This window comes from Lontra canadensis, unplaced genomic scaffold, assembly GCF_010015895.1.
Source record: "Lontra canadensis isolate GAN:19392208 unplaced genomic scaffold, GSC_riverotter_1.0 scaffold25, whole genome shotgun sequence".
Taxonomy (NCBI): Eukaryota; Metazoa; Chordata; class Mammalia; order Carnivora; family Mustelidae; genus Lontra; species Lontra canadensis.
In genome coordinates this window covers 8767285-8788365 of record NW_022631019.1, presented here as the reverse complement: position 1 = coordinate 8788365, position 21081 = coordinate 8767285, and the positions used below count along the sequence as shown (strand labels likewise).

Below are 21081 nucleotides of genomic sequence, written 5' to 3'. Positions count from 1 at the left end.
AGCTGGAATGACAACAGAAGCTCTCCTGTGCGTGGTGAGTGCCACGTGCCAGGCACCAAGCTAGTCCCCTCACGCGCATGATCTGAATCACGGGATACCTGTGAGGTCAGAGGCACTCGAGTCAGGGCTCCGCTACAGTCCCGACCACAACCTCCTGAGGATGATCCCTGTCCTCATGGCACCGATAAAGAAGCTGAGGGGAGAAGCCCTTGCTTAAGGTTGCACAGCGGGTTCTTCACAGAACTAGAACTTGACTCCAGGTCTGTCTGACGTCAAGCCCAGCGCTCCTAAAGGCTATCAGCGAGGTGGACGGACCCTAGAGCATGAAAACTAGGGAACTGGTGGCTCGGCTGCTACCAAATGGAAACAGTGGCCTTTACCAAAGTTAAGTCCGTGCTAGGAATGAAACGATGATGTCAGTGGCGTTAGGGACTGCTCTATTCGCCCACGCCAATCAGCACCAGATCAGAGCACACTGTCTACACCCCACTGTGTTTAGGGGGTGTCAGGAGGCTCACTGCAGGAAGGGGGCACCTCCACTTTGTTTTCCAACAAAGCTCCGTATCAGGACAAGGAAAGAGAACATTCGTGTACGTACTCCCTACACGTCACCGAACATATGCCCTACTGAGGCCCTAAAGTCTAAAGTCTTCCTCCCCGTTTTACAAAAGACTAAACAGAAGCTTAGAGAAGTTAGACCACTTGCCCACACTCACACAGCTAGTGAGACGGAAGAGTCAGGATTCAAATGCAGGCACTTCTGGCACCAAATCCTGTGACCCTTCCAGTGTATCACACGGACGGCCACACAGCCATTTGGATAACCTGTTGGCTCTCAAGTTGCAGAGATAAGGGCGAGAGACCGTGAGCATGAGCACTTTTTCCTACTTCCATCCTCACCCCTACTGTGTACTCCCTGCACAGCAGCCGAGGTGAGCTCATGTCCCTCATTCCTTTACACCTGACAGAGGCTTCCCTTTCTCTTGGGATGAAACCAAACTTCTCGCCACGGCCTCCATGATGTAGCCACTGCCCACAGCCCCGCCTTCAGCACAGAGCAATCCCCTCCAGGTTCGCTCCAACCTCCCCCTACCCAAACCTTCGGGTTATTTCTCAAAAGGGGGCAGCTCTCCTCTCTTCAGAATCTCTGGATTCTGAGGGAATACGTTTTACCCTAATAGCCTTCTCCAGGGCTCGCTCACTCCCTTCCTCCAAGGTTAGCTCTCACTGCACTGGGAAGATCTTCCCAGGCCACTTAATCTCAAAAACATTCCGTATTCTTTTGAGCAGTTCCCACAGGTGGCCGTCATGTTCCTCACTTGCTCGCTCCCCCTGTTGGCTGACCTCTTCCCTGGCCTGCTAGCCCAAAGGGAGCAGAACTCATCTCCTGAGTCATGGCTGCTCTCCCCAGAGCCTAGTGCCATGCCCGGCACACCGCCGATGCCCTAGGAATTTACCGAGTGAACGAATCACCCGTCACATCCAATGGAGAAGACACCTTACTCTGACCTCTCCGTTATTCTTGATAATGGAGGCAAACACACTTGATACAAGATATGGAAGAGGTACAAATTCTAGTGTTATTCTCCCAATTAGATTAGATGCTTCCTAAGGACGGGGACCATAGTTTCTATTTTTAAACATTCTTTCTCCCAGTGCTATAATCATGGTCAACTCTCAGACCTGTTTATTTTCCACGATTTATGGCACACATTAAGTCAAGAGGTATTATAGTACAAACATTCTTGACTAAAGGGTTAATGAAATTCATGAAGCACAAATAGCTCCTTGGAGCTTCTCTGTAAGGTGAAGAAAAAAAGACAAGAAATAGAAGGACAAAATAGTAACTTTTTATCTGTCCTCAAACAAACGAGATGTGATTAGCCTGAACCGTTTTCTCTCTGTGATGTATGATAAAAACATTTTTCTGAAAGGGGGTTTCGGGTGGATGGAAGTGTAGAGCGGGAGCAGAAGGACACCTGGTCAGGGGCACGCAATGCACAGCCTCTGGAGGAATGCAGGCTCCCCACCCAGGGAAAGAATCAAGGTCTAGGTCTTTGGATCCTTCTGGAAATGTTTACCAGGAACTGGTTTCCTGGACACGGTAATCCTGGTGGAGGCTGGAGGGAAGGGCTGCAAACACGAGGCTACAAAGACAAGAGCTCTTCTGATAGCAGAACCACAAAATTTGGGCAGAAATTGTCAAAGTCAACCTTTTCAGAGCTTCGACAGTTAACCAAGGGCTTGCAGCAGTCCAGGGGTCACTAATCAGAGAAAGTTAGCTGAAACTCAGCAAGAACAGCCAGCTCTGTGGCTTTCCCACCCCACCTGCCCTCCCCAGGTTCACGGTGGCCTCAAACACCAACAGCCCCATCCCCGGGCAGCCAGTGGGGGGCTGGGATGAGCTTACAGCTCCCCTCAAAGCTCCATCCCCATAGAACTGTCAAGTTGCGGGCCTCTCTGGCACCTTCCCCTTTCTTGGCATCAGTAATTTGTGTCTTCTCTCTTTCCCCTCCTGATCAAACTCATTAGAAGTTTGTTAGTTTTACTGATTTTCTCAAAGAAGCAGCTTTTGACTTCCTTCTTTCCTTCCTCCTTTCCTTCCTTTCACTGTGGTTGCTGGTTTCTACTACAGTGATTTCCACTGGGATTCTCACTTCCTTTCTTCTGCTGATTTTAGGCTTAATTTGTTGTTGTTGTTTAGTTTCTTAAGATGACACCTGAGTTCACAGTTTCCAGACCTTTATCCTCCTCTAATAGTGCTAGAAATCTCCCTTCAGTAGAGCTGCAGTGGTGTTCCACCAACTTTGACATGCTATATTTTCATCTTCGTTTAGTTCAAAATATTTTCTGATTTCTATTTTGATTTCTCCTCTGATCTCTGGGCTGTTCAGAAATATGCTCTTTTTAGTTTCCAATCATTTGGGGGGACTTTCCCAACGATCTTTCTGTTATTTCCACTTCAATTCCATTGTGATGAGAGAACAAACTGTGTGACTTGAATCCTTTTGCACTTGGGAATTGTTTTATGGTACAGAATGTGGTCTCTCTTGGAAATGTTTCCTGTGCACTTGAGAAGAACGTGTTTTCTGCTGTTGCTAGGTGGGGTGCCGGATAAATGTCAATTAGGCTACTTGGTTGGTAGTGCTATTCAAGTCTAGTATGCCTTTGATGAATTGCTGCTTATTTGATAATTCTAACAATTATTCAGAGAGGGTAACGAAATTTTCTTTTCTTTTTTTATTTTTTATTATTATGTTATGTTAGTCACCATATAGTACACCATTCGTTTTTGATGTAGTGTTCCAAGATTCACTGTTTACAGATAACACCCAGTGCTCCATGTAGTATGTACCCTCCTTAATACCCACCACTGGCCTCACCCATCCCCCACACTCCTCCCCTCTAAAACCCTCAGTTTGTTTCTCAGAGTCCACAGTCTCTCATGGTTCATCTTCCCCTCCGATATCCCGTCTTCATTTTTCCCTTCCTTCTCCTAATGTCCTCCATGCTACTCCTTATGTTCCACAAGTGAAACCACATAATTGACTTTCTCTGCCTCAGCATAATCTCCTCCAGTCCCATCCATGTTGAGCAAAAGTTGGGTAAAAGCCATCCTTTCTGATGGCTGAGTAATATTCCATTGCATATATGGACAATATCTTTATCCATTTGTCTGCTGAAGAGCATCTCTGCTCTTTCCACAGTTTGGCTATTGTGGCCATTGCTGCTATGAACATTGGGGTGCATATGGCCCTTCTTTTCACTACATCCATATCTTTAGGGTAAATACCCAGTAGTGCAATTGCCAGGTCATAGGGTAGCTTTAATTTTAATTTTTTGAGGAACCTCCAAAGTAGCTGCACCAACTTGCATTCTCACCAACAATATAAGAGGGTTCCTCTCTCTCCACATCCTCTCCAACATTTGTTTATTGCCTTGTTAATTTTTGTCATTCTAACTGGTGTAAGTGGTATCTCAGTGTGGTTGATTTGAACTTCCCTGATGCCTAATGATGACGAACATTTTTTCATGTGTCTGTTAGCCATTTGTATGTCTTCATTGGAAAAGTGTCTGCTCATGTCTTCTGCCCATTTTGACTTATTTGTTTTTTGAGTGTTGAGTTTGAGAAGTTCTTTACAGATCTTGGATATCAGCCCTTTGTCTGTAGTGTCATTTGCAAATATCTTCTTCCATTCTGTGGGTTGCCTCTTTGTTTTGTTGACTGTTTCCTTTGCTGTGCAGAAGCTTTTTATTTTGATGAAGTCCCAAAAGTTCATTTTCACTTTTGTTTCCTTTGCCTTTGGAGACCTGTCTTGAAAGAAGTTGCTGTGGCTGATGTCGAAGAGGTTACTACCTACGTTCTCCTCTAGGTTTTTGATGGATTCCTGTCTCACATTGTGGTCTTTCATCCATTTTGAGTTTATCTTTGTGTATGGTGCAAGAGAATGGTCTGAGTTTCATTCTTCTGTATATTTTCCAATTTCCCCAGCACCATTTATTGAAGAGAGTGTCTTTTTTTCCATTGGATATTTTTTCTGGCTTTATTGAAGATTATTTGACCATAGAGTTGAGGGTCCATATCCAGGCTCTCCACTCTGTTCCATTGGTCTATGTGTCTGTTTTTGTGCCCGTACCATGCTGTCTTGGTGACCACAGCTTTGTAGTAAAGCTTGAAATCAGGCAACGTGATGCCTCCACTTTGTTTTTCCTTTTCAACATTTCCTTGGCGATTCAGGGTCTTTCCTGGTTCCATATAGATTTTAGGATTGTTCGTTCCAGCACTTTGAAAATGCTGATGCTATTTTGATCGGGATGGCGTTGAAAGTATAGCAATCTGTACTATGCTCTGCGCAGCACAGACACTTTAACCATGGTTGTTCTTCTGATCCATGAGCGTGGGATATCTTCCCATCTTTTTGTGTCTTCAGTTTCTTTCATGAGTGTTCTATAGTTCCCTGAGTATAGATCCTTTACCTCTTTGGTTAGGTTCCAAGGTATCTTATGGTTTTTGGTGCTATTGTAAATGGAATCGATTCTCTAATTTCTCTTTCCACAGTTTCATTGTTAGTGGATAAGAAAGTAACTGATTTCTGTGCATTGATTTTGTATCCTGCCACATTACTGAATTGCTGTATGGATTCTATTAGTTTGGGAGTGGGGTCTTTAGGGTTTTCCACATAAAGTATCATGTCATCTGCAAAGAGAGAGAGTTTGACTTCTTCTTTGCCAATTTGAATACTTTTCATTTCTTTTTGTTGCCTGATTGCTGTTGCTGGGACTTATAGTACTAAGTTGAACAATAGTGGCAAGAGTGGACATCCTTGTCATGCTCCTGATTTTAAGGGAAAGGCTCTCAGCTTTTCCCCATTGAGAATATTTGCTCTGGGTTTTTCATAGATGGATTTTATGAAATTGAGGAATGTTCTCTCTATCCCTATACTCTGAAGAGTTTTAATCAGGAAAGGATGCTGGATTTTGTCAAATGCCTTTTTGGCATCGGTTGAGAGGACCATGTGGTTCTTCTCTCTTCCCTTAGTAATTTGTTCTCTATCACACTGATTGGCAAATGTTGGACCACCCTTGCATCTCAGGAATAAATCCCACCTGGTCATGGTGGATAATCTTTTTAATGTGCTGTTGGGTCCTATTAGCTAGGATCTTGTTGAGAATCTGGGCATCCATATTCAAGGTAATGCTGGCTTCATAGTCTGGAAGTTTTCCTTCTGTTTGTACTCTTTTAAACTGCTTTAGTCTCCTATTATTTCTTCTTTGAATGTTTGGTAGAATTCCCCAGAGAATCCATCAGGTCCTTGACTCTTGTTTTTTGATCATGGCTTCAATCTTGTTACTAGTTATTAGTCTATTCAGGTCGTCAATTTCTTCCTGTTTCAGTCTTTGAAGTTTATAGGTTTCCAGGAATGCACCCATTTCTTCTAGGTTGCTTAATTATTGGCATATAGCTGTTGATAATAATTTCTGATGGCTGTTTCTATTTCCTTGATGTTAGTCGTGATCTCCCCCGCTTTCATTCATAATTTTATTAATTTGGGTCCTTTCTCTTTTCTTTTGGATTAGTCTGGCCAGTGGTTTATCGATCTTATCAATTCTTTCAAAGAAGCCACTTCTAGTTTCATGGATGTGTTCTACCATGTCTCTGGTTTCTAATTCATTGGTCTCTGCTCTAATCTTAATTGTTTCCCTTCTCATGCATGGGATAGGCTTAATTTGTTGTTGATTCTCCAGTTCTTTAAGGTATAGAGAGAGTTTGCGTATTCGGGATTTTTCTGGTTTTTTGTTTTTTTTTTTTAATGAGGCTTTGCTTGGCTATGTATCTCCCCCTTAGAACCTCCTTTGTCGTATCCGATATGTTTTGGACTGATGTGATTTCATTTTCATTGGTTTCCATGAATTGTTTAAGTTAAGTACCTGTTTGTTTCCTGGTTGACCCAAACATTCTTGAGCAGGATGGTCTTTAGCTTCCAAGAGTTTGAATTTCTTCCAAACTTTTTCTTGTGACTGAGTTCCAGTTTCAAAGCATTATGGTCTGAGACTATGCAAAGAATAATCTCAATCTTTTGGTATCAGCTGAGATCTGATTCATGACCCATATGTGGTCTATTCTGGAAAAAGTTCCACATGTGCTCAAGAAGAATGAATATTCTGTTGGTTTAGGGTGGAATGTTCTGTATATACCTATGAGGTCCATCTGGTCCAATGTGTCATTCAAAGTTCTTATTTCTTTGCTCATTTTCTGCTTAGGTGATCTGTCTATTGCTGAGAGTAGAGTGCTAAGATCCCCTACAATTAATGTATTATTATCCATATGTTTCTTTGTTTTGATTAACAGTTGGCTTATGTAGTTGACTGTCTCCATGTTGGGGGCATAGATATTTACAATTGTTAGATTTTCTTGTTGGATAGACCCTTTAGGAATGATACAGTGTCCTTCTGTATCTCTTACTACGGTCTTTAGCTTAAAATCTAATTTGTCGGATATGAGGATTGCCACCCTACCTTTCTTTTGCAATCCGTTGGCACGAGAGATGAGTCTCCCATCTCTTCACTTGCAGTCTAGATGTATCTTTAGGTTCAAAATTAGTCTCTCGTAGACAGCATATGGATGGGTCCATATGTCTTTTTATCCAATCTGCAACCCTATGCCATTTCATGGGAGCATTTAGGCTGTTCATGTTGGGAGTGATTATTGAAAGGTGTGTTTTTATTGTCATCATGTTGCCTGTGACGTCCTTCTTTCTATAGATTGTCTCTGTAAATTTCTGTTCTATATCACTCTTGGGGTCTTTCTTCTTTTATAGAACCCCCCTTCGTACTTCTTGCAGGGCCAGCTTAGTGGTCACATATTCTTTCAGTTTTTGCCAGTCTTGGGAGCTCTTGATCTCTCCATCCATTCTAAATGACAGCCTTGCCAGATAAAGTATTCTCGGCTGCATGTTCTTCTCATTTAGTACCCTGAATATATCTTGCCAGACCTTTTTGGCTTGTCAGGTTTCTGTGGATAGGTCTGATGTTATTCTGATGTTCCTCCCTTTGTATGAAGGAATCTCTTCCCCCTAGCAGCCTGTAAGATGTCTTCTCTGGTTTTAAGATTCACGAATTTCAGTACCACATGCCTGGGGGTCAGTCTTCCCTCTTTAATCTTGGAGGGGGGACTTCTATTTCTAGGACATGACGCTTATTTCATTCTCCAGATTAGGGAAAATCTCAGCTAGGATTTGCTCAGCTATATCTTCTAGTCCTTTCTCTCTCTCCACCCCCCCTTAGGGATCCCAATAATTCTGACGTTGGATCATTTCATGGCATCATTTATTTCTCTAATTCTGTTTTCATGGATTCTAAGCTGTTTGCTCCAGGCTTCCTCCTCATCCTTCTTTTCCACCAGTTTGTCTTCTAGATCACTAATTCATTCTTCTGCCTCGTTTACCCTAGCTGTTTGAGTATCTAGATTAGATTGGATCTCATTGATAGCATTTTTAAGCTCTGCCAGATCAGCTCTCACTTCTGCCCTTAGAGAATCTATGTTGCCATTAATGTTCTTCTCCAACCTAGCTATTATCTGCATAAGTGTTACCCTGAAGTCTAATTCCGGCATTTTGCTTATAACCATATCCAGTAGTTCAGTGGCAAAGGTCACAATCTCTGAATTTTTCCTATGTTGCGGGTTCCTCCTCCTAGTCATTCTGGTGAGAGGTGGTTGAGGGAATGTACAGAGTCCAAACTCTGTTGAACACAACCCAAGCAAGATGCACCCATTTATAAGGCCCTTAGGGTTGTCGGCCTCTTGTTCTTCCAGCCTGTCTTCTGGGGGAGGGGCCTGCCGTGCTGTTACTCAGGCAACCCTGTTTGGGCAGAATTGCCCCGCCCTCTGTTGGGGGGAAGGGCTCAGTGAAAACTGGTTTTGGGGGCTTTTGTTCTCTGACAGCTTTCCGTGTCTCTTCTGAGAGTCAGAGCAGAAGTGACTGGGCCCAGTCCTCTGTCTCAGCACAGAGCAAGTACAGTCTGTTCTCCAGACAGCCCTGCAGGCCAGTGACTCCGTTTTTGTCTGTGCTGCTAAACACCCCAGCGTCCTGGGTTGTGGGACAGCAGCACTCCCAGCCCTTGCCCTTGCCCTTTGTGCTTCTAAAACCGCCAGCCGCCCCCAGTTCACATGTGCACCCCGGCAGCTCCAGGTTTCAGTCCAATGGGCGACCCTAAAGTCCTTTCCCTGCAGCTACCGGTCTGGTCTGCAAGTCTGTGCCCAGGCCCCAGTGCAGGAGGCTTGTGCGCTCCTGTGTTATTTCACCTTCCTGGCACCAGGAAGAATCGCAGCTCTCCGCTTCGTACCTCAAATCCAGCCGCCAGAGATATTCTGTTGGTATAGGCCCTGAGGTATCTTCTTACATCTCAGGCTGATTTCCTGGGTGGTCAGAGTGGTCTGGTAGATATCCAGCTCAATTCAGGAGACCACCGGAAATAGGGTCCCCTACTCCTCTGCCATCTTGGCCCCTCCTTGAAATATTCTACTATAATTGTGTACTTGTCCATTTCTTCTTTCAGTGCTATCAGTTTTTGCTTCCTACACTTCAGAGCCCTGAGATCAGGTACATAAATAGCTGCGATCATTATGTGGTCCTCATACGCTGTCTCTCTTAGCATTAGGACGTTACCTTCCTTATTCCCGGTAATGACACTTTGCTCTGTCATTGATTCTGACAGGCATCTAGCCATTTCCACTTTCTTATGACTAGTTCTAGCTCGGTATGTCTTTTTCCATTCTTCTCTTTTAACTTGCTGTGTCTTGATATTCAATGTACTCCTCGGAGGCAGCATATAATTGGATCTCGCTTTACATTCCAGTCTGGTCACCTGTGCCTTTCCACTGGAGGTCCTTATAGCACTCACATTTATTTAATGATACAGTTCGGTTTGAATGACTCTACCATCTTGCTATTTGTTTTCGATCTGTCTCATCTGTTCTTTCTGTTCTTTCCCCATGTTTTCCCACTCTTTCTGCCTTCTCTTGGGTTATCCATCTTCTCCTTCTGTTGGACTATTAGTTGTAGCTCTTTGTTGCTTTAGGATTTATAGTATTCATCTTTAACTTACCAGTTTATGTTCAAATGACAGCATACTACCGTGCATGTAGTTGTCATTCACTTTACTCTAATATCTTATAGGCCCTAAAATACAGTGCTATTAGTTTTGTCTAAGCAGTTGATTCTCTCTTAAAGAAATCTAAATAATTAGAAAATAATTTCATTCACCTGTGTATTTATCACTGCAGGTGCTCCTCGTTCCTTTGTGGAGAGCTAGATTTCCACCTGCTACCATTTCCTTCTGCCTGAATGATGTTATTTAATATATATATATATTTTTAGCATGAACCTGCTGGAAATGAGTTCTTTTAGCTTTTGTATGTCTAAAAACATTTTTATTTCATTTTTATTAGCTTTTGAAGCTTTAATGTAGAGACCATTTCTGATAAGGCTTTTACGCATACTGAATGTAGCATCCAGGCCCCCTTCCTTTAAAGATCTTCAGAGACTCACAAGAACTACAGATTTGAGGATTGCAGTTACCATCCAAGGAGGACGAAAATTCAGTGACTTCCCCAAAATAATTAATATGAAATTACAAGTCCTGATTATTCTTATTTTCTTTTTCACAAGACATATCAAGTTTTAAAAAGAAATAAAAAAGCACTTTTTAAAATTTTAAGATAAGCCTTTTAAAATATAAAGTAAGACCACAAAGCAGTGTGACAGGTTTTCTTCTGTCACTTGTAAACTCTAGAGAAGACAGAACCCTAGAAGTCTAAGGAAATCTCTTCATTTACAAAATCAGGATAAACGGCATCCAGCCAGGAGTCCAGGGATCTGGCTTTCGGCTGTCATCCTGCACAGCCTCTCAACTTCTGGAGAGCGGAAGCCCCGTCACAGGATGAAAGGGGCTGACTGAGGTCATCCCGAAGAACTCTTCCAGCTCTGTTATTTTGTAATGCGAGCACGTTCCAAGCTACTTGGGGTCAGGGATGTTAGAATCTATTTTGAACGTACAGTACTTTTAAAATTCCTACTTCGTTTTGAGTCCTGTTCTTAAATTTATTTTTTTTCAAGTTCTTCCACACACGGAAATATATTCCTATTTAACAGCCTCTTCATTAATAGCAGTTAAAAGTCTTCTCGGGGCGCCTGGGTGGCTCAGTTGTTAAGCACCCACATTTGGCTCAGGTCATGATCCTGGAGTTCTGGGATCGAGCCCCACATCAGGCTCCCTGCTCAGTGGGAAGCCTGCTTCTCCCTCTCCCACTCTCTCTGCTTGTGTTCCCTCTCTCGCTATGTCTCTCTCTCTGTCAATTAAATAAATAAGTAAAATCTTTAAAAACAAATAGAAATAAAAGGCTTCTCAAGGATGTATTTCTCATAACTTGCTTGTATTTATTTATTTATTGGGGGGGTGCTGCTTTAATTTCTCCAAGATCTCTTTTGCAGTTGTGGGGGCCACCACTTTTCCATGAGATTGACCACCCTTATCTAAAACCACGTCACTCTCCCTGAGCTCCAGGACGTTCAAAGGTACCAACAGAGCTGGGCATTAGCCTCTCCTTCTGACAGGGCTGGGGGGAGGGGGCAGAGATGGCCACACTCACAGCTTCCGCCATCACGTCTGTTAGAGCATTTTGTTTGGATCCAGGTTTGGCATGGATGGCTACGGCGACACAACATGTAGGATCAACCACCAGACCTAAGGGAGGAAATGGTCTCCCTGGCTCCTTGCTCTGATTCTTACCCTTGTTGATCACACCAGCTTTCTTAGGCATCTCAGCACCTAATAGGAGCCAGGCGGAAGCTCCGGTCCTGTGTCCCAACACAAGCCACCTCAGCCCTCTGCCTAGCCACAGCATCCCTGCTGGGCAGCCGGGCAGAGGTGATTCACCCTTGCTTTTGAAAGATATATTTGCTGGGCATAGAATTCTAGGTTGGATGGTTATTCTTCCTTCCAGTACTTTAAAGACATTACTGTCTTCTCTTCTCAATCGCATCATTCCCAATGAGAAGTCAGCTCTCATTCTCACTTTTTCTCCTGGCATATGACAAGTCTTGCTTAACCTGGATGACTCATCACTGCTTTTGAGTAATTTAATGATGATGTACCTTGGTGTAGTTTCCTTCACGTGTGTGCACGCATGTGTTTCTGTTCGTGCTTGAGCTTCTATCTGTGAGTTTAGTTTTCATTAAACTTGGAAAATTTATGGCCAAGATTTCTTCAAATATTTTTTATATGCCCTCCTCTCATTCTTGGCCTTCAGGGACTCCAATTATCCACATGTTAGGTTGCTTGAGGGTGTCCTGTAGGTCACTGATGCTGTTTTCTTTTTATGGATTATTTTCCCCTGGGCATTTCAATTTGGACAGTTTTCATTGCTATGTCTTCAAGTTCACTAATCTTCTTTTTCTGTACTGTGTCATCTGCTATTCATTGAAAGCAGTGTGTTTTTCATTTCATTTTAATCTCTAGAAGTTTGAGTTTCTCATATCTTCTATGTATCTACTTAACTTTTTGAACATGTACAATGCAGTTATAGTAACAGTTTTAATGTCCTTCTCTGAAAATTCTAACATCTGTGTTAGCTCTGGGTCCATTCAACTGATTATTCTCATTACATATTGTGTTTTCCTGCCCCTTTGCACACCTGGTAATTTTTGACAGGATGCCAGATATTGTGAATTTTACTTTGTTGGGTGCTGGGTATTTTTGCATTCCATTAAATCTTGAGCTTTGTTCAGGGATACAGTTAAATTACTTGGAAACAGATTGATCCTTTCAGACTTTCCTTTTATGATTTGTTAGGTGGGTCTGGAACAATGCTCAGCCAAGGGCTAATTATAGTTCACTATGAAGGCAAGATTTTTTGGAAGACTCTTCCCAATGTCACATATGTTATTAGTGTTTCTAGTCTGGTTGGGGGAACAAAGCCCATCCCCAGCCCAGGGTGAGCAGCAGATGCTGTCCCTGTGAGATCCTCATGGATGGTTCAGATGGTAGTTTCCTTACATGGAGCACCGATCTGTCCTCTGCTGAATGCTCACAGAACCCCTCAGGAGATCTCCTGAGTCTGCTTTCTGTGCAGCATGCTCCTCCCAGGTAGGCCGCCCCATGAAACTCTAGATGCCTCGGTCTCCAGACTCTCTGCCTGGCCTGTTCAACTCATTCACTCTACTGGGCTCTGTCTTCTCCTCCCCTCCCAGTGCCATGGCCTGGAAACTTTCTCAAGGCAGTCAGCCGAGGTGAATGCAGGGCTCAGCTTTTTTGTTTCCCACCTCTCAAGGGTCCCTGACTTTCAGTGCCTGATTTACAGGGCCTTGAACCTATTGTTTCCTTATTTTATCTGGACTTGGGGGCTGCTTCAGGTAGGACAGTAAACCTGGTTCCCTGTTAGTATGCTTTAGCCAGAAGCACAAGTCCAGTTCTCTTATTTTTTCTCCCTGCAATGAACTTCAATTTCTCTAATGATGGTTCCATGATTTCCTGTTACTTTTTCCTATTGGCGAATGGGGGACCATGGGCCACTTTCCTCCATGCCACTTTGACTAAATCGTCTAAGTCACTGGCTACTATACAGAAACACTGGTGAGACAAACATAGACGGCAACAATTATTTTCATAGAATAATTTTTTGAAGGCCATAATAAGATATCTCTGCCAGAGCACTAGTGTTTTTAGGACACCAAACACTGGATCCGGCCGGGTGCTCAGCAAGAACACAAGGAGGTTTAACGAGTTCTGAACTGCCCCCATTACCTGCACATCCTGTATGCTGAGCTCAAGCATATGACTTGTTGCCAGCTGCGTGTAATGCACATTGATTCCTGTAAGACTTGCAAAGACGAGTTCTTCTGGGACTTTATTAATTAAGGACAACCCAATTCCACCTTCTAATTTCACAAGCACCTGAAAGAAAACCAAAATACAACCCAGTTTAAAAAGAGGGCAAGGTAGGTAGGAGACTGCAGGGAAACACATGGCTTTAAATCCCTCTGCTTCACCCCTGAGCAGGTGCAAACCACTTATCCAACTCTAGTCTCTCATTAGGCGCCGTTCTCTCTAGGCTCAGTGCCCACCCCGTCCAGAACTCCAAAGTGATATGATATAATACCTCTCTCGGAGCACTGAGCACATTCTGCATTTCATTATTGGAAAAGACCTGTTTGAGAATCTTTCTCCCTGTTTGGGACGCAAGCTTTTAGTATGCTACTCACGGACTTCCATAATATCTGACACAAAGCTTTACATGCAGGTCCTTATTTTTTTTTAAGTTACTAAATAAATACCCAATAAGTATACGTCATTTTTTTTTTTTAAGATTTTATTAATTTGACAGAGAGAGAGAGAGCACAAGCAAGGGGAGCAGCAAAGGGAGAGGGAGAAGCAGGCTCTCCGCTGAGCAGAGAGCCCAATGCGGGGCTCGATCCCAGGATCCTGGGATCATGACCTGAGCCGAAGACAGATGCTTAACCCACTGAGCCACCAAGGCGCCCTAGTGTACGTTTTCATGTTCACCTCATGTTCCTTTTCAAACTCCACTTTCTAACACCCAAACAAGGGAGAGAGGAAGAAAGTCGACAAGAGAAAACTGGGGGCCCTCAAAAAACCTAGTTTGCTTATTCCTTACCTTGTATAAATTTCAAAGTTTCATTTTCTTTCTTGTCATCTTACTTTCGTACACTATCACATTCTGATTCAATTTTAGCTGTGATTTAATTAACAAATTCACACATTCATGTTGTGATGACATAAACACCATAAGGCAACAGCTGTATTTAGAATTCACAGAGGGCAGAGAGAAAAGAGGTCTAAAACTGAGAAAACCATAGAGCAAAGTTCTAAAAAACTAATGATAAAGAAATGAATTTACGATACTTAAAACTTACTTCCAGTTCCTGCTCTGTGTCTGGATTCTTTAATTTCTGTACCTCTTGCTCGGTAACGGGAAGTTCATCCATTTCATATGATGAACGGTCACTTTTCCGTTGGGAGAAATCTGTTATCTGAAGTCAAATAAAACACTGTTGTAAGAGGGCTCATACTTCCACAATGAAACCCATTCCATACCAAATGTGTCAAAAGTCACTATGTGCTCAATAATCCTATGGAAGTTAATGGTTTCAGAAGCGCTGCCAACTAAGACTTGGGTAATAATGAAGTAAACTTGGTTGTAAGTCTACAGGGCAAAAGTCAAGTTACAGACCTCGAGAGCATCATATGGGGCACTAGGCAACTACAGGTGATCTAGAATTATTGGTCAAGTCCAAAAGGACAAACCTTAAGATCACTACATTCGAAGTTTGTCTGAAAAGAAGGGTGCTTTTACAAGAGGGATTGTGGGTAATGACACACTGCCCCGGAGAGGTCACTGTCACACACCACCTGCATCTCTCCTTTCCCTCAGCCCTCTAATTACACCAGGCCCTGACAAACCTATATCTCCAGCACAGATCTCGCCCCTGAGCACCGGACCCACATTTACAGACTTCTAGACATTTTCACGTAGACAGCATATACTAACAATTCCCAAACTCGTCATTCCTTGACCTCTCATTGCCACAGAAAAACCACAAAATTTGCAGTATGTGTCAGACTTTTAATAATCTGACCCCTGCTTCTGTCTCCAGCATTATCTGCGCGCGCGCTCTCTGTGCCCGTTGGGTCACTCCCTTTCGACTCCAGGCTTCAACTTATCAACTTCCCAAATCCTACATCATTTCTTTATTATGTTTTTTGCTTACTATTTGTTTATCCCTCCAAAATGGGAGTTCCCAGACCGCAGGGGGGTTTGTATGTTTGTTCAGTAGTCTGTGCTCAGTACCAAGAACCGAGCTTGGCTCTAGTAAGTGCTCAGTAAAAAACTGCTGAACGAGCACTCTTCTCATTAGCGCGCAGCCCCTCCACCTTCCCTGGTGATCTGGCTAACTCCTCTCAGTCAACCTTTAGATCTCAGCTTAAATATTACTCCTCTTAGGAAGCCTCCAAGTCTGGGAATATGAATCCTTCCTGTATATTCTGCAGAACACCCTCCACTCCTGCTTTCGCTACACAGTACTGTCATGGTCTGACCCAGGACTTTATGCATCTTGTTGTTAATATATCAATTAAAGATTTAAGTAATATATAATAACTGATCATAATAATATATACCATTCTTGGCATTGCCTTCTTTAACTCTCATACCTTTTTCTAATATCATCTTATTATTTTTTATACTTCAATTCTTATCACAACTTGGTGAAGTAGGTCTTGCCCCTATTTTATAAACGAAGACATCCTATTCTCATAGCCAGCATAAATGTCTCAATAAATATTTGTAGAATGACTAACCAATGTGTGGGGGGAAAGCACACTGAGATTCACGTCAGTTTGTATGATAAATCATCACCTGGAGTGCTCTGGTTGGCCCATCTGGGATGACTCGGATGGATAACATTCCAGAACCAGGCCTCATTTTTTGGTTGATAAACTGTTGTTCAGGAGGAACTGGCCCCAGAAGCTCCATGGAAGTGTCAGGACCAAGAACAACTTCAGCTCCATCAAACAAACCGGAAAGTCCTCCTTTGGCCTAAAAGGATAAAGACGTGAAAGCAAAGAGAAAGGAACTGACTTTGACAATGTAACATGTCATCTGAAGCAAGTTATCAAATTTAAATTCTCTTTTAAAGGGTCATGATCAATTTTTAACAAAGCATTTACCGTTTCTTCAGCTTTACTGAAGATGAAAACCAGGAGGATTACCTGGGCAAGACGGAAAGTTATGCTACAAGGAATTTAGGGAATTCTGAGTAAGAATAGAGTATATTGGTTTATGAATAACTTCCAGTCATTAAAATAAGCTTTAAAAAAAGTACCAAAGCCCCATTTCTCTGAGTATTCTCATTCAGGTTTGGTTAAAAAACTAAAACATCAGCCTTCCAATAAGGAGCAAATTCTAGAGTTGAAAATCTCGGTAAACAGGCCGACGGTTGGACAGTGAGCTCAAATATTCAAACAATGGTGCCTCTTCTAAAATGAAACAGAGCAGCAAATGCCATCTGAAAGCCAGCTACTCAGACCTTTGGAGGAAAGTATCTTCTTGCTATCTGCCCCAAACAAAACCGAAGTCTACGGGACCATGCCTATGGGACAGCAGATACAGGGCTAGAGAAGATAATGGCTAGTGTGTCTTGATCCCCTTTGTTAATTTTTAAATACTGAGTAATGAAAAGGAAACTCTGAGCTGGGTTTACAGAACAGATTTCAACATGGAGAAAGCTTTCTACGACTGTTGTAAGTTCGGAAAGAAAGTACATACACAACCTTCTCAGGGCAGTGGTGTCAGATGGTTAATGCCTTCGGTTACTTTATTTAGAATAATAAGAGCAAAACAAGCTTATTTCCCTAACCAAAGCACACCCTGCTCAGCTGAATACTGTTATTATGGCGTCACTCACAACCACAGAAATGATGAACTGGATTCAAGAAACAAAAAACACCAGCAAAGGACAGGGGCGGGGGTCTGCTCTACAAGAATCTGAATTCCATGGGCTTTAGGAACAAACCGGAAGCGAAGTCCGCGGAAGTCCGGGTCACACCCGGGGCCCAACAATTACAACGTGCCCTCTCTTGCCTCCAGAAGCCCGAACTGTATTGTTAATTGAAAATCACAAATCCATACCAGATGTGTGCTTCATAGAAGTAAGCGGCTTTGACAGAAAAAGCTCAGGGCAAGGGAGATAAAAGAAAATAAATCTCACCAAACAGCAGGCAGAGGCTCCTTCCAATTTTGCTCATTGCCCTGGAGAACAACCTCCCCCTGTGGAGGGCCAGCCTGGTCTCCTCCAGGGACAAACATGCTAAGGGTCCTCTAAGCTGGGCCCTGATGCCATCGTATTTACCTTCTGGGTAGAGCCCTGGGCTGAAGCAGAAACTGCACCATGTCACACATGTCGTTCAGTGATATGCCCAAACCTTGGTGACAACTTCCCACCCACTCACTCCAGATCCAGGGTCTTATATCTGGCCTGAAGCCAGAAGAAGGGCAGAAAATCCAAACTCCTGGTCATTTTCTAAACATGTGAACATTGCTTATGAGGTCCCTCGTGATTTATCATAAGATAGACTGGCAGAGGGCAGAGGAAACTGACCAGCAATCTTCATTCTGACATTTGCTAGAATAATTAAACGCTTATTTGGGCACCACTAAGAATGCAGAAATAAACAGAATCTAGAAAATGCAGCTAGAACACTTCACGGAAGACTGTTATAGATACTGGATTAATTCTACAGGCCTAAAACTAATCCACGTAACTTAGCATTGGGCTTTTAGCTGGCATTTTTCTTTCTTTTGAAAATTACATAGGTAATTTTTTTAAAGCTTTATTTATTTGAGAGAGAGAGCGAGTGAGCACGAGTGGGGAGGGACAGAGGGAGAGGGAGAAGCAGACTCCTCGCTGAGCAGGGAGCCCACTGTGGGGCTCCATCCCAGGACTCCAGGGTCACGACCCGAGCCAAAGGCAGATGCTTATCCGACCGAGCCACCCAGGCGCCCCATACAGGTAATTTAGACCACCAAAGAAAAATAATCCAAGTAAGCCAAAAAAAAGGTCCCATTACTTACAGGCAACCATTCCCAATGCATTTCTCATACACCACCTTTAAGAATATTCTCCCTGTAAATGCACGCAGATGCACAACGCAAGTTCCTTGACCTTCCGTACTATAATGACACAATGCATATTCGCTCTGTAATGATTTCCCCCTTCCAGTGTATTTATCTTAATTGAGACTTGGCTTCAAAGAAGGTTCGAGCACTCCTTGCTGCAGCCGAGGGCGTCAAGCACTACTGACCTGGACAACCAACCCGTGCAGCCCACAGGTCAGTTTTCCTTCCCGGAAACTCCACGTCTGAGTCGTGCTTCGCCTGCGATCCGGCTTGCGTAGCATCAGTGGCTCGTACCTGCAACACGGGAAATGCAGTGAGTCTTCGAGTCGAGTATGTGAGGCCTAAACAGAGCACCGGGGTCGGTTTTGCTCTTCTTTCTTCCAACATCCTCCTTCCTTAAAACCCAATGGGCAGGTGGCCCGAATCCCACGGCAGCGAGGTGTCTCTTCATGAGCAAAGAGGAATAAGGCAAAATGGGAAGCATTGAACAGGGGGACACAAAGGAGTATCAGTACTTTTAAGGATTCACAATAGCTGGAATAATCCGGTCCCTGCATTCCCACAGTGAGCAGCTGTCATGCAGTTTGAGAAGAGCTGTCCGCTAAATAGATCAGAAAATATTTTCAAGAGGGTTTTTTTTCTATTTAATTCCCAATTACCTTTATTTTATGTCGGGTTTTCACTTGTAAGTCATGTAAAGTCCTTTTGGAAGTGAGTAAGGTATCAACTAGGAAAAAATACACTGACTGCATAAAGAAACTAAGGCACAGGCAAGTCAAGTAACTTATTTGTCCCCGGTAACTTATTCAAACCCAAGAAGTTGGTCATAAAAACACATTTGATTATTCTCTCAATAGTTTATTTCTGCTTTTGAAATATTTAACAAGAATTCTTAAAAAGAAGGGCATCTGGGTGGCTCAGTGGGTTAACCCTCTGCCTTCGGCTCAGGTCATGATCTCAGGGTCATGGGATCGAGCCCCGCATTGGGCTCTCCACTCAGCAGGGAGCCTGCCTCCCCCTTCTCTCTCTGCCTGCCTCTCTGCCTACTTGTGATCTCTCTCTCTGTCAAATAAATTAATAAAATCTTTAAAAAAAATACAAAATTCTTACTTCATTTACAGGCTTACTTTTTGGTATGTATCTCCACCGAAACGGAGTTTGGAAGCAATGGGCTGGCATCAAAAGTTGCCTAGAAAAATACCTGTTGTCAGTTACTGCCGCGAGACCAGCGATATCCAAGATGGCGGAGCCCTCCGGGGAGCGGGCTGCAGAGGGCTTATTGGGGTTGTGAGGCACCGAAGATCCCTCGTGGGCCAGCATGCCCGTGCCGGTCATCCTCCACAGTTGGGAGCGCTTCCCGGGCTCCTGGGGGCAGAGAGACACAGGGACACAGAAAGCCGCCACAGGCAGAGCCAAGCTTTAGGTAAGGATGTCAAGAGCCTCACACGAGGGCTACATTCTCAAGCAGAAACTACAGTCAAAGACATTTTCCATATTATACACAAGCTTAATTCTAACTTCCACTGTTGTCAATCCCAAGCTGCACTTAGAATGAAACACATTGAACTCTTGAACCAAACATTACAAGTAAAATATATATATATATATTTTTTTTCAAATAATATATATTTTAAGGATTTTTTTTTTTTAATATACTTAGTATTTTCTGAGCAAACTAGTGAGTTGAGGTTCAGTCCAAACTCCATTAGCTGCACTGCCAGGATAACTGCTGTCCCAGATGGTGACCCTCGGGTGCCCTTACCTTCGAGAGGGATCCAATTATATAAAGTATATATGATAGTCTTTATATTTGATCACTGGTAATCCTCATAACTGGCAGACAACCAGAATTTACCAGATGTCTTCTCCCTTTCCGTGTTTATCATGGAAGTACAACTATATTGATGGTTTCTAATTCATAAACTGATTCTATTCAAATATAAAGTTGACTGAATTCAAAGGTTATACTAAGTTGACTGCTGTTAATTCTAAATATAGTTTCTCCTTTGGAATGTCTTATAAACAGCTCTTGGACTTCCAGGTCAATCCATGGAAGTCTATAAAATCCATTATATTCAAGAAGTAATAAGAATAATAATACTTACTGAGAATTTACCATGTGCCAGTCACAGATCCATGGGATTTACATGCAGTAACTCACTTAATCCTTAAAACAATCCAATGACGTATATCCCATTATTATCTTTACTCACAGGTGAGAAAATTACAGCTCAGTGAGATGAAGAAACTTTGGTGTGGTCACATAACCATCAGGTGGAGGGGTGAGGATTTTATTTCCACAGCCTGATTTCAAAGCCAACAGCCTTAACTACTTCGCTCACAGGGCCTAACGCAACCCAGATATTCTAGGGCAGTAGCCCCTCGCTCTAGAAGGCACTCCAGCTAGCCCTGTCAGGACCACATCCACTCTCACTGGCCAGGAGCTCCTCCACAGCAACAAACCCTTGCGGGGACCACACACGGTGTCCTGGGGACCAGGCTGCCCCTGTCTAAAAGCTTCTGCGTGACAGTCCACGGAGTCAAAACTAATGAAGTTCTATGAACACCAGGGTCAAAGGCCAAGATCTGAAGTCCAGCTGCACCAATTAGCAGTGAATGACCTTGGACAGGTCACTAAACCTTGCAGAGCCTCTGTTTCCTGATCTGTCCAAGGGGGAAATGAAGCTATGTTGTAGGGTTCCTGCGGTAAGTGTAACGAACAGAAGGCACTTGGCCCAGGGTGGCCTCGCGATATGTTTGCTGTGTTAGGAGGACTATGGTTCTTCGCCTGGCACTTTCCGTACCTCATCTTAGTTGATTCTTCTCACGAACCTGTTAGATCAGTAAGAAAGTGAGGCTCCGTGAGGAATGCGAAATACCAGATATCA

The 21081-nt window shown here is 43.2% G+C and overlaps 1 protein-coding gene across 11 annotated transcripts in view; it reads right to left on the bottom strand.

The window, feature by feature from the left end:
• VPS13D (vacuolar protein sorting 13 homolog D) overlaps positions 1-21081 on the bottom strand; it is a 250476-nt gene that overhangs the window by 95550 nt on the left and 133845 nt on the right. For all 11 annotated transcript variants that reach the window (XM_032863445.1, XM_032863446.1, XM_032863449.1 and 8 more), the window contains 5 exons: positions 19395-19558; positions 18379-18487; positions 15935-16114; positions 14433-14549; positions 13303-13452 (listed from right to left, as the gene is read on the bottom strand). In XM_032863445.1, coding sequence (XP_032719336.1) covers positions 13303-13452; positions 14433-14549; positions 15935-16114; positions 18379-18487; positions 19395-19558 — 720 coding nt within the window. The remainder of the gene's footprint in view (positions 1-13302; positions 13453-14432; positions 14550-15934; positions 16115-18378; positions 18488-19394; positions 19559-21081) is intronic.